This window comes from Anolis sagrei, chromosome 3 (genome assembly GCF_037176765.1).
Source record: "Anolis sagrei isolate rAnoSag1 chromosome 3, rAnoSag1.mat, whole genome shotgun sequence".
NCBI classification, from domain to species: domain Eukaryota; kingdom Metazoa; phylum Chordata; class Lepidosauria; order Squamata; family Dactyloidae; genus Anolis; species Anolis sagrei.
This window is the reverse complement of record NC_090023.1, coordinates 227,317,325-227,331,788: the sequence shown is the minus strand read 5'-3', so window position 1 is coordinate 227,331,788 and position 14,464 is coordinate 227,317,325. Positions and strand designations below refer to the sequence as shown.

Genomic DNA, 14,464 nt, shown 5'->3' with positions numbered 1-14,464 from the left:
GTGATCCTGTTAAATCAATGAAATGTAGTTAACTTACCAAGTTCTCAGTGATTTGATGTGGCAATTCTGTTTTGGGTGAAAAGTTGGGTTTAGATCTATGTATTTACTGTGACACCCGCTGTAACACCTGCCCTGATGGTGCATCTGGTTAAACCATTGAGCTGTAGAACTTGCTGACCAAAAGGTTGGCAGTTCGAATCTGGGACACGGGGAGAGCTTCCGCTGTTAGGCCCAGCTTCTGCCAACCTAGCAGTTCAAAAACATGCAAATGTGAGAGGATCAATAGGTACCCCTTCTGTGGGAAGGTAGTGGCACTCCATGCAGTCATGCTGGCCACATGTCCTTTGAGGTGTCTACAGTCAATGCTGGCTCTTTGACTTAGAAATGGAGGTGAGCACCACCCCTAGAGTCAGACACAACTAGACTTAATTTCAGGGAAAATCTTTATCTCTACAGACAACGCCAGCTCTTTGGCTTAGAAATGGAGATGAGCACCACCCCCCAGAGTTAGACACAACTACACTTAATTTCAAGGGAAACCTTAATGTCTAGAGCAGTATTTCCCAAACTGTGCTCCTCTGGGTATTTTGGACTTCAGTTCCCAGAAATCCCAGCCAGCTTACCAGCTGTTAGGAATTGTAGGGGATGAAGTCCAAAACATGTGGAGGAGCACCATTCAAGAAACACTGGTCTAGAACAAAATTGGGATAAGAAAAGATGAGGGAATTAATTTAATTACCAGGTGCCAATATTCATACTTGATGCTTTCTAACAAATATGAATTAATATAGTAGAAAAATGCTTGGAAGCAACTAGGAATGTTTGGAAGCATTTTAAATATGTACATATTTTGGTCCAAGTTGTCTGGAGCCTTGACCATGAATCCACAATCCAGGTCAAGCTGATAGTCCATAGAGGTGCAAACATTAATAGGATAACACAACAGAGAAGCTGAATGTCTGTTCCAGGGTCGTAAGCCAATTAGGATCCAGAGTACAAGGTTGATTCAGAATCCACAAGACAAGGTCCTAGCTTTAGTCCAGAGTTCAGAGTTCGTAAGAGTTCAAGGTCATAGCTTCTAGAACTGACATTGCAGCCAGCAGCAGCGTTCCTCAATCTGCTCAGAGGAACTCACCCTTGTTCTGCAGGCTGAATAGTAGTAGTTACTTCCATGGGTACTTCTTCAGAGATTGGCTGTGGGAGTTACTAGGCATTAATGGGCTCCAGCACCAGCATCTTCTCAGGCTCCAGGCTCCATGAACCAAATGCTTAAAGTACTGGTTTATGAAATTATAGTGCTTTGAATTCTGTATGTGCAGAAGATTATATTCTTTTGAAACAACAAGCACTCTATAAAGTCTAACATAGATTACAAAGCCATGCATGCAACAAATCACAATGAATTGCAACGAAATGACAAGTAATATTACAGATATAATCATAATTGCTAAAATGAGTGGTTTCTCAGTGTCTCAATGTGTATATAGGCATGCACAGACAGAGCTTAAACGGGGCTCAGAAAAGGTGTGGGATATAAACCTTCCTTCTGGAATAGCAGATCCCTGGAAGTAATCAGTCTATATGAACTATATATGTTTCTCTGATATATAATTATCTCTAACCACAGAAGGATGGAGGGAGGTCTGCAGAAATGCCCATAGATGGTTAGCCATGTTTTCAGGAGACCCCTAAAGTCAGCCTAGTGCAAAGACAAGGTAAATGAAAACCACTCCACTTTTGAAGTTGTCTGTCTTCTTCCTTGAAATATTCTACAGTCTTGCATTTTCTTGCTGAGACTGAAGAACATATTTTCACCACTTTGTTAGAGTACAGTTATACACAGAAAATGAGAACATTGTGTGCATTCATGTGATCTACAAAAAGATAGGAAATTGGATCATTTTTTCTAATGATGGAATTGCCACCTGGTGATTTTCACCTGATGAAGGTCACAAGTTGACATTTTTGGTGTCAAACCCATAGTGATGAAAATAAGAAACTCAAGTCCACAGCAAAGAGTAATTTTGATGACAGGAAATTAACTTCACTGAAATACATCCATCCAGTCAAGGAAAGGCTTTTCAATGCTGGTTGTTCACCATTTTCTTCGTTTTTGACAGGATGTTTGACATAGCAGTAGTCCGCTCTGTGTCCTTAATCTGATACATCTGAAACTGGAAAAAACATACCTATGAAAATGTATCTCTGTCATTGCAGAAGTACACAAACTCCACCACCACTATTACTAAACATTATGTACAGGGCTATGGGCATTTTAGCATACACAGTTGTCAGTAGTTCTCAGACTGGCATGGCATTTGCTTTTGGATTTGTTTGTGTTGTAATTTAAGGGATTTATATCCCAGCCTTCAGGTTCCCAGGGTGGCTGATGATGATCAATATCTATCAGAACAGGGAGGAAGAGATAGTACGTGTCCCAATTTGGGGCCACTCTTATTTCCAACAAAACTAGGATTGCCAGGTCAGAAGCATCCCAAGGCAGAGATTTTGGGGCTCATACTTGAGATCTAAGAATGATCATTAGTATTATTTGACAGGGGAGAAGAATAATCTGGACTAAAATGGATCTCTTGAAGTCTGGCTTCCAACTAAAGCAGTTTCTAGTAAAGCCAGCAACACAAGAGATACATGATAGACAGATAGACAGAGAGATTAACACATTTTTGAGTGACTGTTCTCATGCTGACAACCGAGTGATTGTTCTCATGCTGACAACCGAAACCCTGAGCACTGGAAAAGAGACCCCAAGCCTGGCTCTGATATCTGATACCCTACAAAACATACCCTCAATCTTGTGAACCTGATGACTCCTTTTCTTCCTCAATGAGCCATCTCTCTTCTATTGCTTGTACATGTGTATAGGACAGTACTCTCAGGATGCCGATACACTCTGACACTACTTTAACTACCATGGTTTAATGCTATGGAATCCTGGGAGGTTTAGTTTGACAAGGCCTTTAGATTTCTTTGCCAAAGATTGTTTGTGCCTCTCCAGACTATAACTCCCAGGATTCCATAGCACTAAGTCATGGAAGTTCAAGTGGTGGCAAACTGCATACATTCTATAATATAGATGCACTCCGGTTGGATCTACACTGCTATATAATCCAGTTCAAAGCAGATAATCAAGATTCCAAAACTGGATATTTCTGTGTAGATGGGGCCTCAATTTTACATGTGTTGCAGGTATGTACCCCAAACTCTTGAGCCTCTGGATTCTAGAGAAGAAGGGGAAAAGGAGATCCCACAAGAGCCAAGGTTTGCCTATCCCTACATTAATCCAATATCATATCTGACATAATTTGGGTCATAAATCTTTATCAAAAGGCTGTAGACATTTAGGTTTCATGTTTGGCATATGTCAGTTTTGTTGGTAATTTTAAATAATTTCCTCAGTCTGAGTCAAATCTTGTGAAATTAGGTTGTGAGTCTTGTTGAGTCAAGGCTCAGTCATCACCATTTAAGTTTCTGTAGTTTTTAGTAATTTCAAGTGAGCACTAAAGGATGGAATCACTCAGCAATATACTCAGGAGTTGGTTTCACAACATTTTTAAATGATGCATATATATACCTTTTTCAAGCAAATACATTTTTAAGTATTGTATAACCGACTACAGGAATTAGTTTCTAATGTGTCATTACAATTGCAACATCCTTTTAATGGAATTACCTCTCCACAAAATTGCACTTAGGACCAAAATTACCGTACTATATTTTTACTGCTAAAGACGTTACAGTCAGCCCTCCACATTAATGGGTTTGACTTTTATGGATTTCAATATTCATGGATTTGATTAAAGTGTTTACTCTAGGAATCTCTAGGTCTTTCAGTATGAGTCTAGAGTCAACTTTCACTGCGATCGTCCAATACAGAAGTTAGCCATTGAATCACGTGGAGGACCTAGAGATTCCTAGAGAAGGTTTTCCTACTTTTGCAATTTTCCTCTATACCCTTAACCCCAGCAAATGTGAAAGGCTAACTGTACTGAATTTTTCCAGGCTATTACAATGTATTAAATTGTAGCAAATTCTATTTGATTTTGATTTTTGTATTGAAGCCAGTTTTTTAAAAAACCATTGGAATGCTGCTAACCCATTTGTATTATATGGCTGCTATAGTACATCTTAAATGAAGCACTAGTGTCAGCCATTTTTAATGTAATGCTTCTTAGTTTACTTTTAGGGTGCATATTGTAATGTTTACTCATGCTCTAGTTCTTTATGTCTTAGTGAGTGTTCTTGTTCTATTTTTATTTCAATGCTTAATTCCTTCATCGTAAGTTTACTGTTGTTACAATCCATATTTATTTATTTTGTATCAAAAGCATTGCATAAATCAGTATAAAACTGACAAAAATAGAAGGAGCACAAGCAATTAAATATCTTTTGACCAGAAATGGGGAAAAGCAACGGCATTGTCTATAGCCTCCAACAATTCTTCCTCTGTATATGAGGCAGGGCATAGTGGACAAGCATACAGATATGAAATTGTCTGTTCTGCTCCACAGTCATACAAGGTAGGAGATTGTTTTAGGTAGTGCCATTTTGCCAGGTTGTCTTTTGATCTGCCTACTTCACTTCTGAGTCTGTTCAGGGACTTCCAAGTTGCCCATTCTTGGTTTGCCCCTGGAGGAAGACCCTCGCCGGGTGAGGGGGGGATCCAACTGGGATTTCCTGGTTTAGCTGCCCAGAGGGATACTCTTGCTGTTTCTGGGGGGACCTTAAGAGGAGTATTGGTTCTCATGAAGCTTTTCCTTGATTGAAGTCTACTGCGGGGAGGCTGATGGTTTTCACAGTGTTCAGCCTTATTTCTCTCACAGATCCTGTATTATTTTGGTGTGTTTGTACCAAATTGAGGCATTTAATGTTTGGCTTTTTAATATGTAAACCACCCTGAGTCCCTCCCGAGGGGGGGGGGGGAAGTCTGTTGTTGTTGTTGTTGTTGTTTGTACTGTGAGCAATATTAAAGAACAGAATATAAACATTTTAAATACATTTTAAAGACTGGAAAAACTCTCTGGGGTTGAACCTAGCATGCATGAGAAAATCCCAAAGATCTCACTCAGAAACTAGATGATAACATTTCATGCTTTACAACACCTCTGTTTATGAGTCAATTACCTTATTAAGCAGCATATCAAAGAAGGCAGTGTTCCAGTAGGACTTATCTTCAGCTGGAAGATGAAGCAAGGTTTTGAGACCATTGTCCATTTGCTTGTATGTGTTGCCTCCTCTTGTGGCAAAACGGAATTTCAAGAAGAGCTCTGGAGTGCAAGCAAAGTTCTCCACTTTAGGATACAAATTACTAAGGTCCACACTGTCATTTTGGAACAGATTTTGCTCGGGATACAGGAAATGGGGAAGATCTTTTGTCACCAAGCAGCAAAGCAAGACCACCAGCAGACGATACACAGACCCCTCCAGAGATATCCAGTCTTCAGGTGAAGGGAAAAGGTGAGTGGCCCAGAGCAACACCATCTGGAAGGAAACACAAACAGTCAGTAAAGACAAAGCAGACATCTCTGCTGCACGTGAGACATTTTCCAAAACAAACATGGCAGGCTAAGTATTCCACCTTTAGAAGCTGGGTGTCTTATGTCAATTCATGGACAAAGGTGACTGCTGTTAGTTCCAGTTGCTAGCTATGCTTTCTAAAGCATTCTGGAAGCAGTGATACAAAAGGCTACCTTTTACTAGTTCTGGAAAAGGGGCACTATGAATGGCATTGCAGTGGCATTAATGCTATGCAACACCTTTCATGTTTCTTACAATAATCATTAAGTTGCTTAGTGAACTGCAGTTCTGCCCTTCTAAATCTTAACCCATAGACAAAACATTTATTGTGTACTTGCTCTGATTCTCTGTTAGTTGTTTGATATCTGTTTAACATTTTCCATAGATAGCAAAAGTAATTTTAAAAGGTATATTCCTCTCCCATAGATGACTGTTTTGCCTTTAGTCTCATCCTAAAGCAAGAGCTTCCCACGTCGCACCATGCATACAGATTACCTGCAGACTTCCTGCAGTGGCTTATGTGAGTGGCCAACTTTGTCCTTGTTGCTTTTGACATGTGTATACCTATGTGTGTGCATGCCCCTTCAAGTTGCCTCTTGAGTTATGGTGACCCCCTGAATTTCAGGAATACTTAACAGATAGCTATTACATTTCCTTTCTCTGAAATATAGTCTGGGGCTCCTGATATTCATTGACAATGCCCTATCAAACTACTAACCAGAGCTGATTTTGCTAAGTTCCCAAGATCAGATGGGATTTGCAACCTTAGGGAATTTAGATATACTCAATTACTACTATTTCATTAAAGTTTCTTTGTGCAATTAAGAGACAAGCATTGCAAGTAATCAGCTTTCCATCAAAGCAAAGTAACTCGTAATGTTAAGCCAAGCAAGGCAAGCATAATAAACTACAGGGCAATTAAGAAGAGAATGTGTAGATAAAACTGAGGAAAAACAAGACATGAATCTCAAATGCTATTTGTTCTGAAGTTGGCTTCCTTTGGTGGAATGATCTTGCAGTTAGCGACAATTAAAAAGTTCAGCAACTAAGGTAAAATGCCTACAAGCTACACCCAAATGGCATACACCCAAATGTTTGTAAAACATGTTCTGCAGCTCCTTGTTCTCTACCCTGCAGTTGTGAGAGATGGAGCACGTCCAAACAATGAAATGCAACCCATCCAAAAATATTAGGTGGTCCTAATACGAGCATGCTGAGATAGTATTGCATACATTAAAATAGATCGGCTATTTTTCTTTCACCCCTATGGAACATACTGCTACACCTAGGAGAAAACAGCCAATAAAGCTACACATAAAAGTCATAGTACTGAAATGAGAGCAAAATTCATTCCATCTGCTGCTCCTTGCTCCAGGCTTTTTCTTTCCACTTTCTTACATCTGCAGTTTGGGAAACAAGTTTTTCTAATTCCATAGGGATCACGTTGATTTTAGATTCAACCATTTAAAAAGAAAAACAGTCCTACCATCGGTGTTCCTTACTCATAGGGGTGTGGTTTTTTAAGCATGGCACAGGAATCAGAATTTCATGCCTTTTCCAACTGTTTTAGCTACTATGGTACAAAGAGCACAGCCTGCTGTGAGGCAAATGCAGCACTTCAAAGGAATCAAGATTAGCAGTCCAGGGAGAATAAAAAGCTACCTCCAAATGGTGAGATGTAAGCCCCTTTTTCTTGCCTTCTTCTTTCCAGTTCTCATAGTTGACTTGGACAAGGAGGCGGAGACTGTCCAGATAGTGCCCCTTTAGGTTGCTCACAATTTGGACAAGTTTGAGGATGGGGCGATTGGTGCAGTACCTAACAAGAAAGACATGAAGTTAGACATTCAATGGTTCATTTAGAATTCACTGAGCTTCAGTGCAGCTAATTACAAAGGGGAACCCATGAAAGAAATCAGGGATATGGAAACGTATTCTCTCTCAGGTACTGTTGGACTACAACTCCCACTGTTATTCACTATTGCTACAGCAGCTAGTTTTAATGTGAGTTACAATCTCCAGAAATCCCCTATCCTCTGAATAATGTAACAATGCCCCAGAATCCATGATGTGGGTTATTGACCCAAGTCAATGATCCCATTAGCACATTAATATTCCAAGCTGGTCCTCTTCTGTGGAAAAATATGCAGAGGAAATAGATACTATTAATGTAGGAATCACTCTTAGGTTTGTTTGTTTTTCAAATTCAAAGAAAAGGTGCATTGTTTTTAAACTGGAAACGCTGGAAATCACATCCATTACAAATAACTAATGAGATATCTCAGCCTCTGACAGATATGAGAGGTTGACCACAATGTTGTGTTCCGGAATCTTGTCATCTGAGACATGTGGATTATAACCTCTATAGGTGAAGATACCCATACTGCTCTTTCAAATTGAATAGAGTTAATGTAGGACAGCTGTACTGTCTCCACCACAAATTCACATGAAGTCCTACTGTTTTGAATGGCATAAATTAATTGGTGGAATTATAAGGTGAATACACACAGAATGCTACAGATGAATGGATTCCAAAAATATGTACACAGTCAAAGGTGGAACAGGCAGCTTCAGTAATGTTGCCACATCCCATGTTGACATTGGCCAGTGTTACCATTTTGTATGCTATTTTTGTTTCAGGTATGCAGATGTTCAAGTTACTCCCTCTTCTGCAAATACTCTCAAAAATGTAACATGTAAATCAGCCTGAAGTATACTGGTTAAACCCATCCCTTCCCTTGTACTGTAATTATTTATATTCCCAACAAGTCTGTAGTCCAAATTGTAGGCAAAGTTCTTCCACACATTAACTTTCATGACTGGTCAGGTAAAATCTATAATCTCTTTTGTCTTGCCTCTAAAATCTCCTGGGGAAATGCATCACAATCATGTAATGATGCAGGGAGTTGCTGATTTGAGAGATTAAAATGAAGCCTGAAGGTTCCTGACAGCATAGCTCACCTGAAATTCTCCTAAAACTGAGCCTTCAGAATAGTGACTGAATTGGGGGGGGGGGGGGATTAATAATCTGTGTCTTTGATTTAAAAAAATAGTATATAGAAGTTGCTAACGAACATGGCTGATCCAAAAACTCATGAAAAAGAGTCTGCTTTTAAAACTGGTCAGATTGTAACTCATATATAATATTTGATCTCCAGTTCATACAGTTTTTGACTAGAACTTCTTAGTTAACTGTGATCTGTTAAAGATGTCACCTGGCTGAATGAACTTCTGATCTCAAGCTGTAACTCTCTGGCAACCTCTTATCTCTCTTTTGAATATGGTGTGTTTATTATTAGCAAAGCCTATTATTAAAGATGCCTTGGTTCTGGAAAGGCAGACAAAGAGAGAGAGGCAGACAAAGAGAGAAAGCACATCTTGGGTTGTGCTGGCCTTGACTGAACTTATTTTGAATTCCTGTGACCAAATTTATCCTGGTCCACCAAGAGTGCACAATCTTTTTAGTGCAAGCAGGTTTATGTAGGCATATGCACACACTCATAAGCAACCAACTTTCCTCATTGCAAGAGAATTGAGCTACCATGGTAAACCTGATAGACATTTCTCTCTTTACACTGCCGGTGATATAAATTGGTGAAAATTGTCTGCTGGAGAATTGTGATATCCATGAGAACTGTACGTAAGGCCTTTGGAGGATTCACATGGTTTCAAAGTTGTGGGTTGTGTTCTTACAGTATGAATATAATCCGTTGCTCAAGTGAACAGATCTAGGAGATAATCCCTTTCCCTGTACATTTTTCTCTTGACTACTCAGGTGGGCAAGCCCATCAGCTTCACAAAAACTAAGCTTCTGTTTTAGGCATGAAGATCCAACCTTAGCTAACTGTATCTTGGCCTCAAATGGTATAGGAGGTCTCATGTAACTCCCTACCACACAGACCCACCAGAACCTGGTTTGGGAATTCCATGCCTTTCCACACAGAAAGGGTTACACCTCCTGCACTCCTGTATAAAAAGCATAGCAGTTAAGAATCTAAAATAGCATTTACTACATTATTTAATATATATATAATCTACTCAACTAGGCCTTCTCCTTGATTCTCAGTCTTAAAAGATTTATATGAACAGATAATGCTGGTAAATCTCATGCCTGAACAAGTTGCCTCAGAAAACCTCAGAGCTGTAATTTCTCACAATTTTAAAGTATCAAGCCTAGTATGGTACAGTGCAATGGCTCTATGTACTACACAATAACATGGTACCAGTGTTTCCTAAACTATCTAATGTGAGAGACTGGCAGGGTTTTCCTCCTTCAATGTGCCAGGCATCTGCGTCATACTGTCAGAACAGCAATGGACAACCTCAATAGGGAGGGCAAGAGAGCAGTCTTTTCCTCTAATGTATAAATCCAGATTCCTAGTTTTCATTTTTTTTACAGCAAGTATCTTCCCTTTGTAAAAAAAAAAAAATTCTTCGTGTCAGGAGCGACTTAAGAAACTGCAAGTCTCTTCTAGTGTGAGAGAATTGGCCATCTGCTAGGATGTTGCCCAGGAGATGCCCAGATGTTTTGATATTTTACCATCCTTGTGGGAGCTTCTCTCATGTCCCCACATGGGGAGCTGGAGCTGACAGAAGGAGCTCATCTAGACTCTCCACGGATTTGAACCTCTGATCTGTTGGTCTTCAGTCCTGCCAGCACAAGGGTTTAACCCATTGCACCACCAGGGGCTCCTTTGCGAAGGGTGAGATATAAAGCAAAATGTCCAGCCACCATTCTGTCCATGTTTACTTACCGTACTAATCTATAACATTTTAGATTTTTCAGCCAGTGAAGTAACTCATAACCATAACTAACTGGCACACACTCTTTCTTAAAAATGAATTTCATGATTCATTTTAAAAACATTTTTCATCTTTCCAAAAGAAGGATATTATGACTGTCCCATAACCAAATTAATAATATGAAATCCAAGAGTTTAATATAACCATGATAGGATTGTAGTGTGTCTAATCACCACCACTCTTTTAAATGGTAGCAGGAAAGACAGGAGTTTATCAGGAGTTTTTATATTTCAAACTCAGGTGTTTATTAAAAGTCAGGATCCCCCACACCCTAGTTATAAGCATTCAAAGATAAACCCTATTTATTCATACTGGTTAAATCTATAATGCTTATACCATATTGCAGAAGGCAGGACTAAGGTTGAGAGATTATAGGTTAGGGCAAATATGTGAAATGGCCTAAAGTCATAATGCCCTTTTCTGAGAAAATCCTGGGTGCTGCATGACAACAACATATTTTCATACACAATATGTTCTGTTTGTGGGGAAAATATACAGTCCCCCTACCCCACACCCCAAAGCCCACAAGCATCCTTGGAAACAGCGTAATGTTACATCTTTACCTCCAATGATAATAACTAGCAGGGATGAACTCTGCCTCCTGAATGACTTTGTTCACACTGCCTTGTGGAAATCCCTTTTCTTGCCAACAGTTGCTGAGTTTCAGAGCATTCTGTTTTCTTCTTATTACAGGAACAATGTTAAAACGGATCATTTTCCAACCACTGGATATCAGTAAAGGCAACTGTATGTCATCATCTTTTAGCTTCTCAGCACTAAGTTCACCTAGAAATGGTCAAAAGAAAAGAGAGTAAGAGTTCTGTGGAATTATACACAAGACAGCAGCTTCAGGCTTCCACCACTGCGAAAGCCCTAGAGGTCTTTTCTCCTGTAAACAGGATTCATATCAGAAATCACACAGAATGCAATTCAAATTACCCAACACTCAAGAATGAGAAAATGCATACTTTGCAACTCACACCTAAGAATACAGTGGAAGGGAGAGGGATTCTTAGGGTTCATGATGCAATGAAGATTAGCTTGGTAAACTATTTTTCCCCAGAATCTTGCAGAATCTGCAACCTGAACCTAGCATGGCTGACTTCAGGTCACTAAGGAAGTAGGGAGTTAGGATCCAAATCTATATAAATAAAAATGTAATGTTCATTTGGGGGATTAACAGAACTCAAAAACCACTTGACGAATTGACACCAAATTTGGACACAAGACTCCTAACAACCCAATGTATATCCTTCACTCAAAAAAATTGATTTTGACATTTGGGAGTTGTAGTTGCTGGGATTTATAGTTCACCTACAATCAAAGAGCATTCTGAACCCCACCAACGATGGCATTGAACCAAACTTGGCACACAGATATCCCATGACCACCAGAAAATACTGGAGGGGTTTGGTGGGCAGTGTCCTTTGGTTTTGGAGTTGTAGTTCACCTACATCCAGAGAGCACTGTGGACTCAAACACTGATGGATCTGGACCAAACTCTACATGAATACTCAATATGCCCAAATGTGAGCACTGGTGGAGTTTGGGGAAAATAGAATCCTGACATTTGGGAGTTGTAGTTGCTGGGATTTGTAGTTCACCTACAATCATAGAGCATTCTGAATCCCACCAATGATAGGATTGGGCCAAACCTCCCACAGAACCCCCATGACCACCAAAGTGGGCCACAGCAATGCGTGGCAGAGGGCGGCTAGTGAGTAATATTTCCAAGCTTTGTCCTGGACCCAAAGCAACACAAATAAATTGTGCTGCCATAGAAGATTGTACATAGACCCCAAAATGGGTAGGAGGGGAAACTGAGCTCAGATTATCTGAAGAACTGTCTTCAACATATGAAAAATAGAGAGAGGCTGCAGGTAGAGCACCAACATGCATGGGCTCAGCAACTGATGAGAGACCATCCATCCCAAATGCCTCTGTTGCAGCCTCAAAGGGAAAAGTGGCAAATACAGCTGCATCATGTAATGCCCAGAACCAGAGAAAAGGCTCTCTATCCATCCCAACTTCACTGCCCTGGCCTACAATGGTAATAAGAGACAGGCAACACATTTAGGTCCCGAATCAAATAAAAGACTCTCCTTCTAACCCAACTGCCACTACTCTGTATTCAGAGTGAGAGAAGCAGAGGCAGTACTACGTCTATATTTTGACCAATTTATACTCAAAAGATTTCTCTCTCTCTTTTTTAGTGTTCAGTATTCTTTCCTGCAGCATTATTTCTAAAAACCACAACTCAAAGCATTCCTAATAACCAAACAAAGAGAACCGGAGGGATGAAATAAATTGGTGCAGCATATGATTAAGTGCTCAGTATTGATTCTTGTTACCACTGACTCTCAGTAAAGCTGACAGGTTACTTGGCTTTCTTGCAAAACTCCATAACATTCAACTTACTCATATTCATTATTGTGACAATTGCAAAGTGGTCCCAGAAGACATATATGAAACAGACTTCAGGGATAGGCCATATGTATGTCATATACAAAACATGTAATTCTGAATGTCTTGTGAATCCTTGAAATCAGGAATTTCAAGATATTAGTTACATTACCACAACAAGAGTCATTTTAAAAATAAAATGCATCAATACCAGCTGTTTCTAACGGCACATCAACAAACAGCCTCCTGAAATATCCTGGCACATTATAGTCTACATCTCTAAAAACCCTATCTAGATATGGAAATTTTAGAGATAAAAGATGGATTCGGAGGCATAGGACTACTCATACCAATTCTCTTCTTCGCTATCTTAACTCTGAAACAAGAAAGTCTGTCCTGTTGGACAAGTGGTCTTATTAACAAAAGACCCTCCTCATAAATATACAGCAGAGTAACTTATTAGCAGCTGCATGACCCAGCATCAGTAACCCAAAGTGATAAAAAGAACGAAAACACACAGACCAATGTTATATCTTCCTTAGGAGGCTTTTCTTTTTAGCAAAATAATATGATTGTACAATTTACACGAACAAGGTTTCAATCACACAAAGTTCTTTACACTTCCTTCTTTTCTTCCACGCTGGGCTTCTTTCTCATGCAGATAAACAGCTTTGCTCTCACAGAGCCTCCCCACACACCGAAGTTACACAGGAGTTTCACACAGTAGTTTTTTGCACACGGCAGCCTTCACACTGGAGCTTCACATTCAATGGCCTTCAACATGGGGCTTCTCTCACTGACGCTTCTCACACCAGGCCTACTGACACCGAGGCCTTTCTCCCACTGAGGTGAACACTGAGGCCTACCTCATACTGAGGTCTACTAACACACTGAGGCCCTTCTCTCACAGTGAGCTCTTAAAGACTGGGACTACTAAGCGACAGGCACACCTGCTTATATTGAACTGCAGCTTTTGCTGAGTTATTGTATCCATTTAACCCTTTCAGTGCTTGACTCACATTTTTGTAATTAAAGATACCTAGCTAATATTTAATATTTCTGACATGTCCTTCACCAGCATCCTGCTACTTGGTTGCTGAGTTTGGATCTCTCCTCATACACCTCATATAATGTTACTTCCTAATGAGGGCCCTACTAGTAAATAGAGTGAGGCATCTGCCTCAGGCAGCAGATTCTGAGTGTGATGAACAAGCGGTTAATCATTAGTTGCTTTAATTAGGACTTACCATTAGTGAGTTGTTACCAATTCTCAGATAGCCTGAAGATTCAAGTTTAATTATCTTGTGTACCCACAAGGATTTATTTTTGCTTAATTAAGGTCATAATCACTCTCAGTATTTTCTTTCTCAAAAGTCTCCCGAGAAAGCTTACCCTAAAGAGCACGAAGGCTTTTGGCATTCTGGTGGCTTAACTCTGGGGACCAATTAAATGGTGGCTATTGGTTATAATCATACTTTGTTCATTGCTGTATAACATGCATTTGTGAATGTTTTGCTTTGTAATGTGTTGCCCCTGTGGTCTGGCTATTATTAATGAGTTCAATTTGGTATGTTTCGTTAATATAATGATGCCTTTGCTAGTTTTGCCTATTGTATTTTACATATTTCCCAAATTGTATTTTTTGTTGTATGGAGCTGCCCATTTCCCTTACTCTTTGTAAATAAACCCATCTCCTTAATTTGATTCTGAACATGTTTTATTGCGG

The 14,464-nt window shown here is 39.7% G+C and overlaps 1 protein-coding gene across 1 annotated transcript in view; it reads right to left on the bottom strand.

Moving 5' to 3' along the window:
• The window catches only part of MAB21L4 (mab-21 like 4), a 28,770-nt gene continuing 14,306 nt past the window's right edge, over window positions 1-14,464 (bottom strand). Inside the window, exons 2-5 of the mRNA XM_060767942.2 lie at window positions 10,899-11,121; window positions 7,198-7,351; window positions 5,143-5,499; window positions 1-2,174 (exon numbers count right to left, since the gene is read on the bottom strand). Of these exons, the coding sequence (XP_060623925.2) occupies window positions 2,082-2,174; window positions 5,143-5,499; window positions 7,198-7,351; window positions 10,899-11,121 (827 nt within the window). The 3' untranslated portion in view covers window positions 1-2,081. The remainder of the gene's footprint in view (window positions 2,175-5,142; window positions 5,500-7,197; window positions 7,352-10,898; window positions 11,122-14,464) is intronic.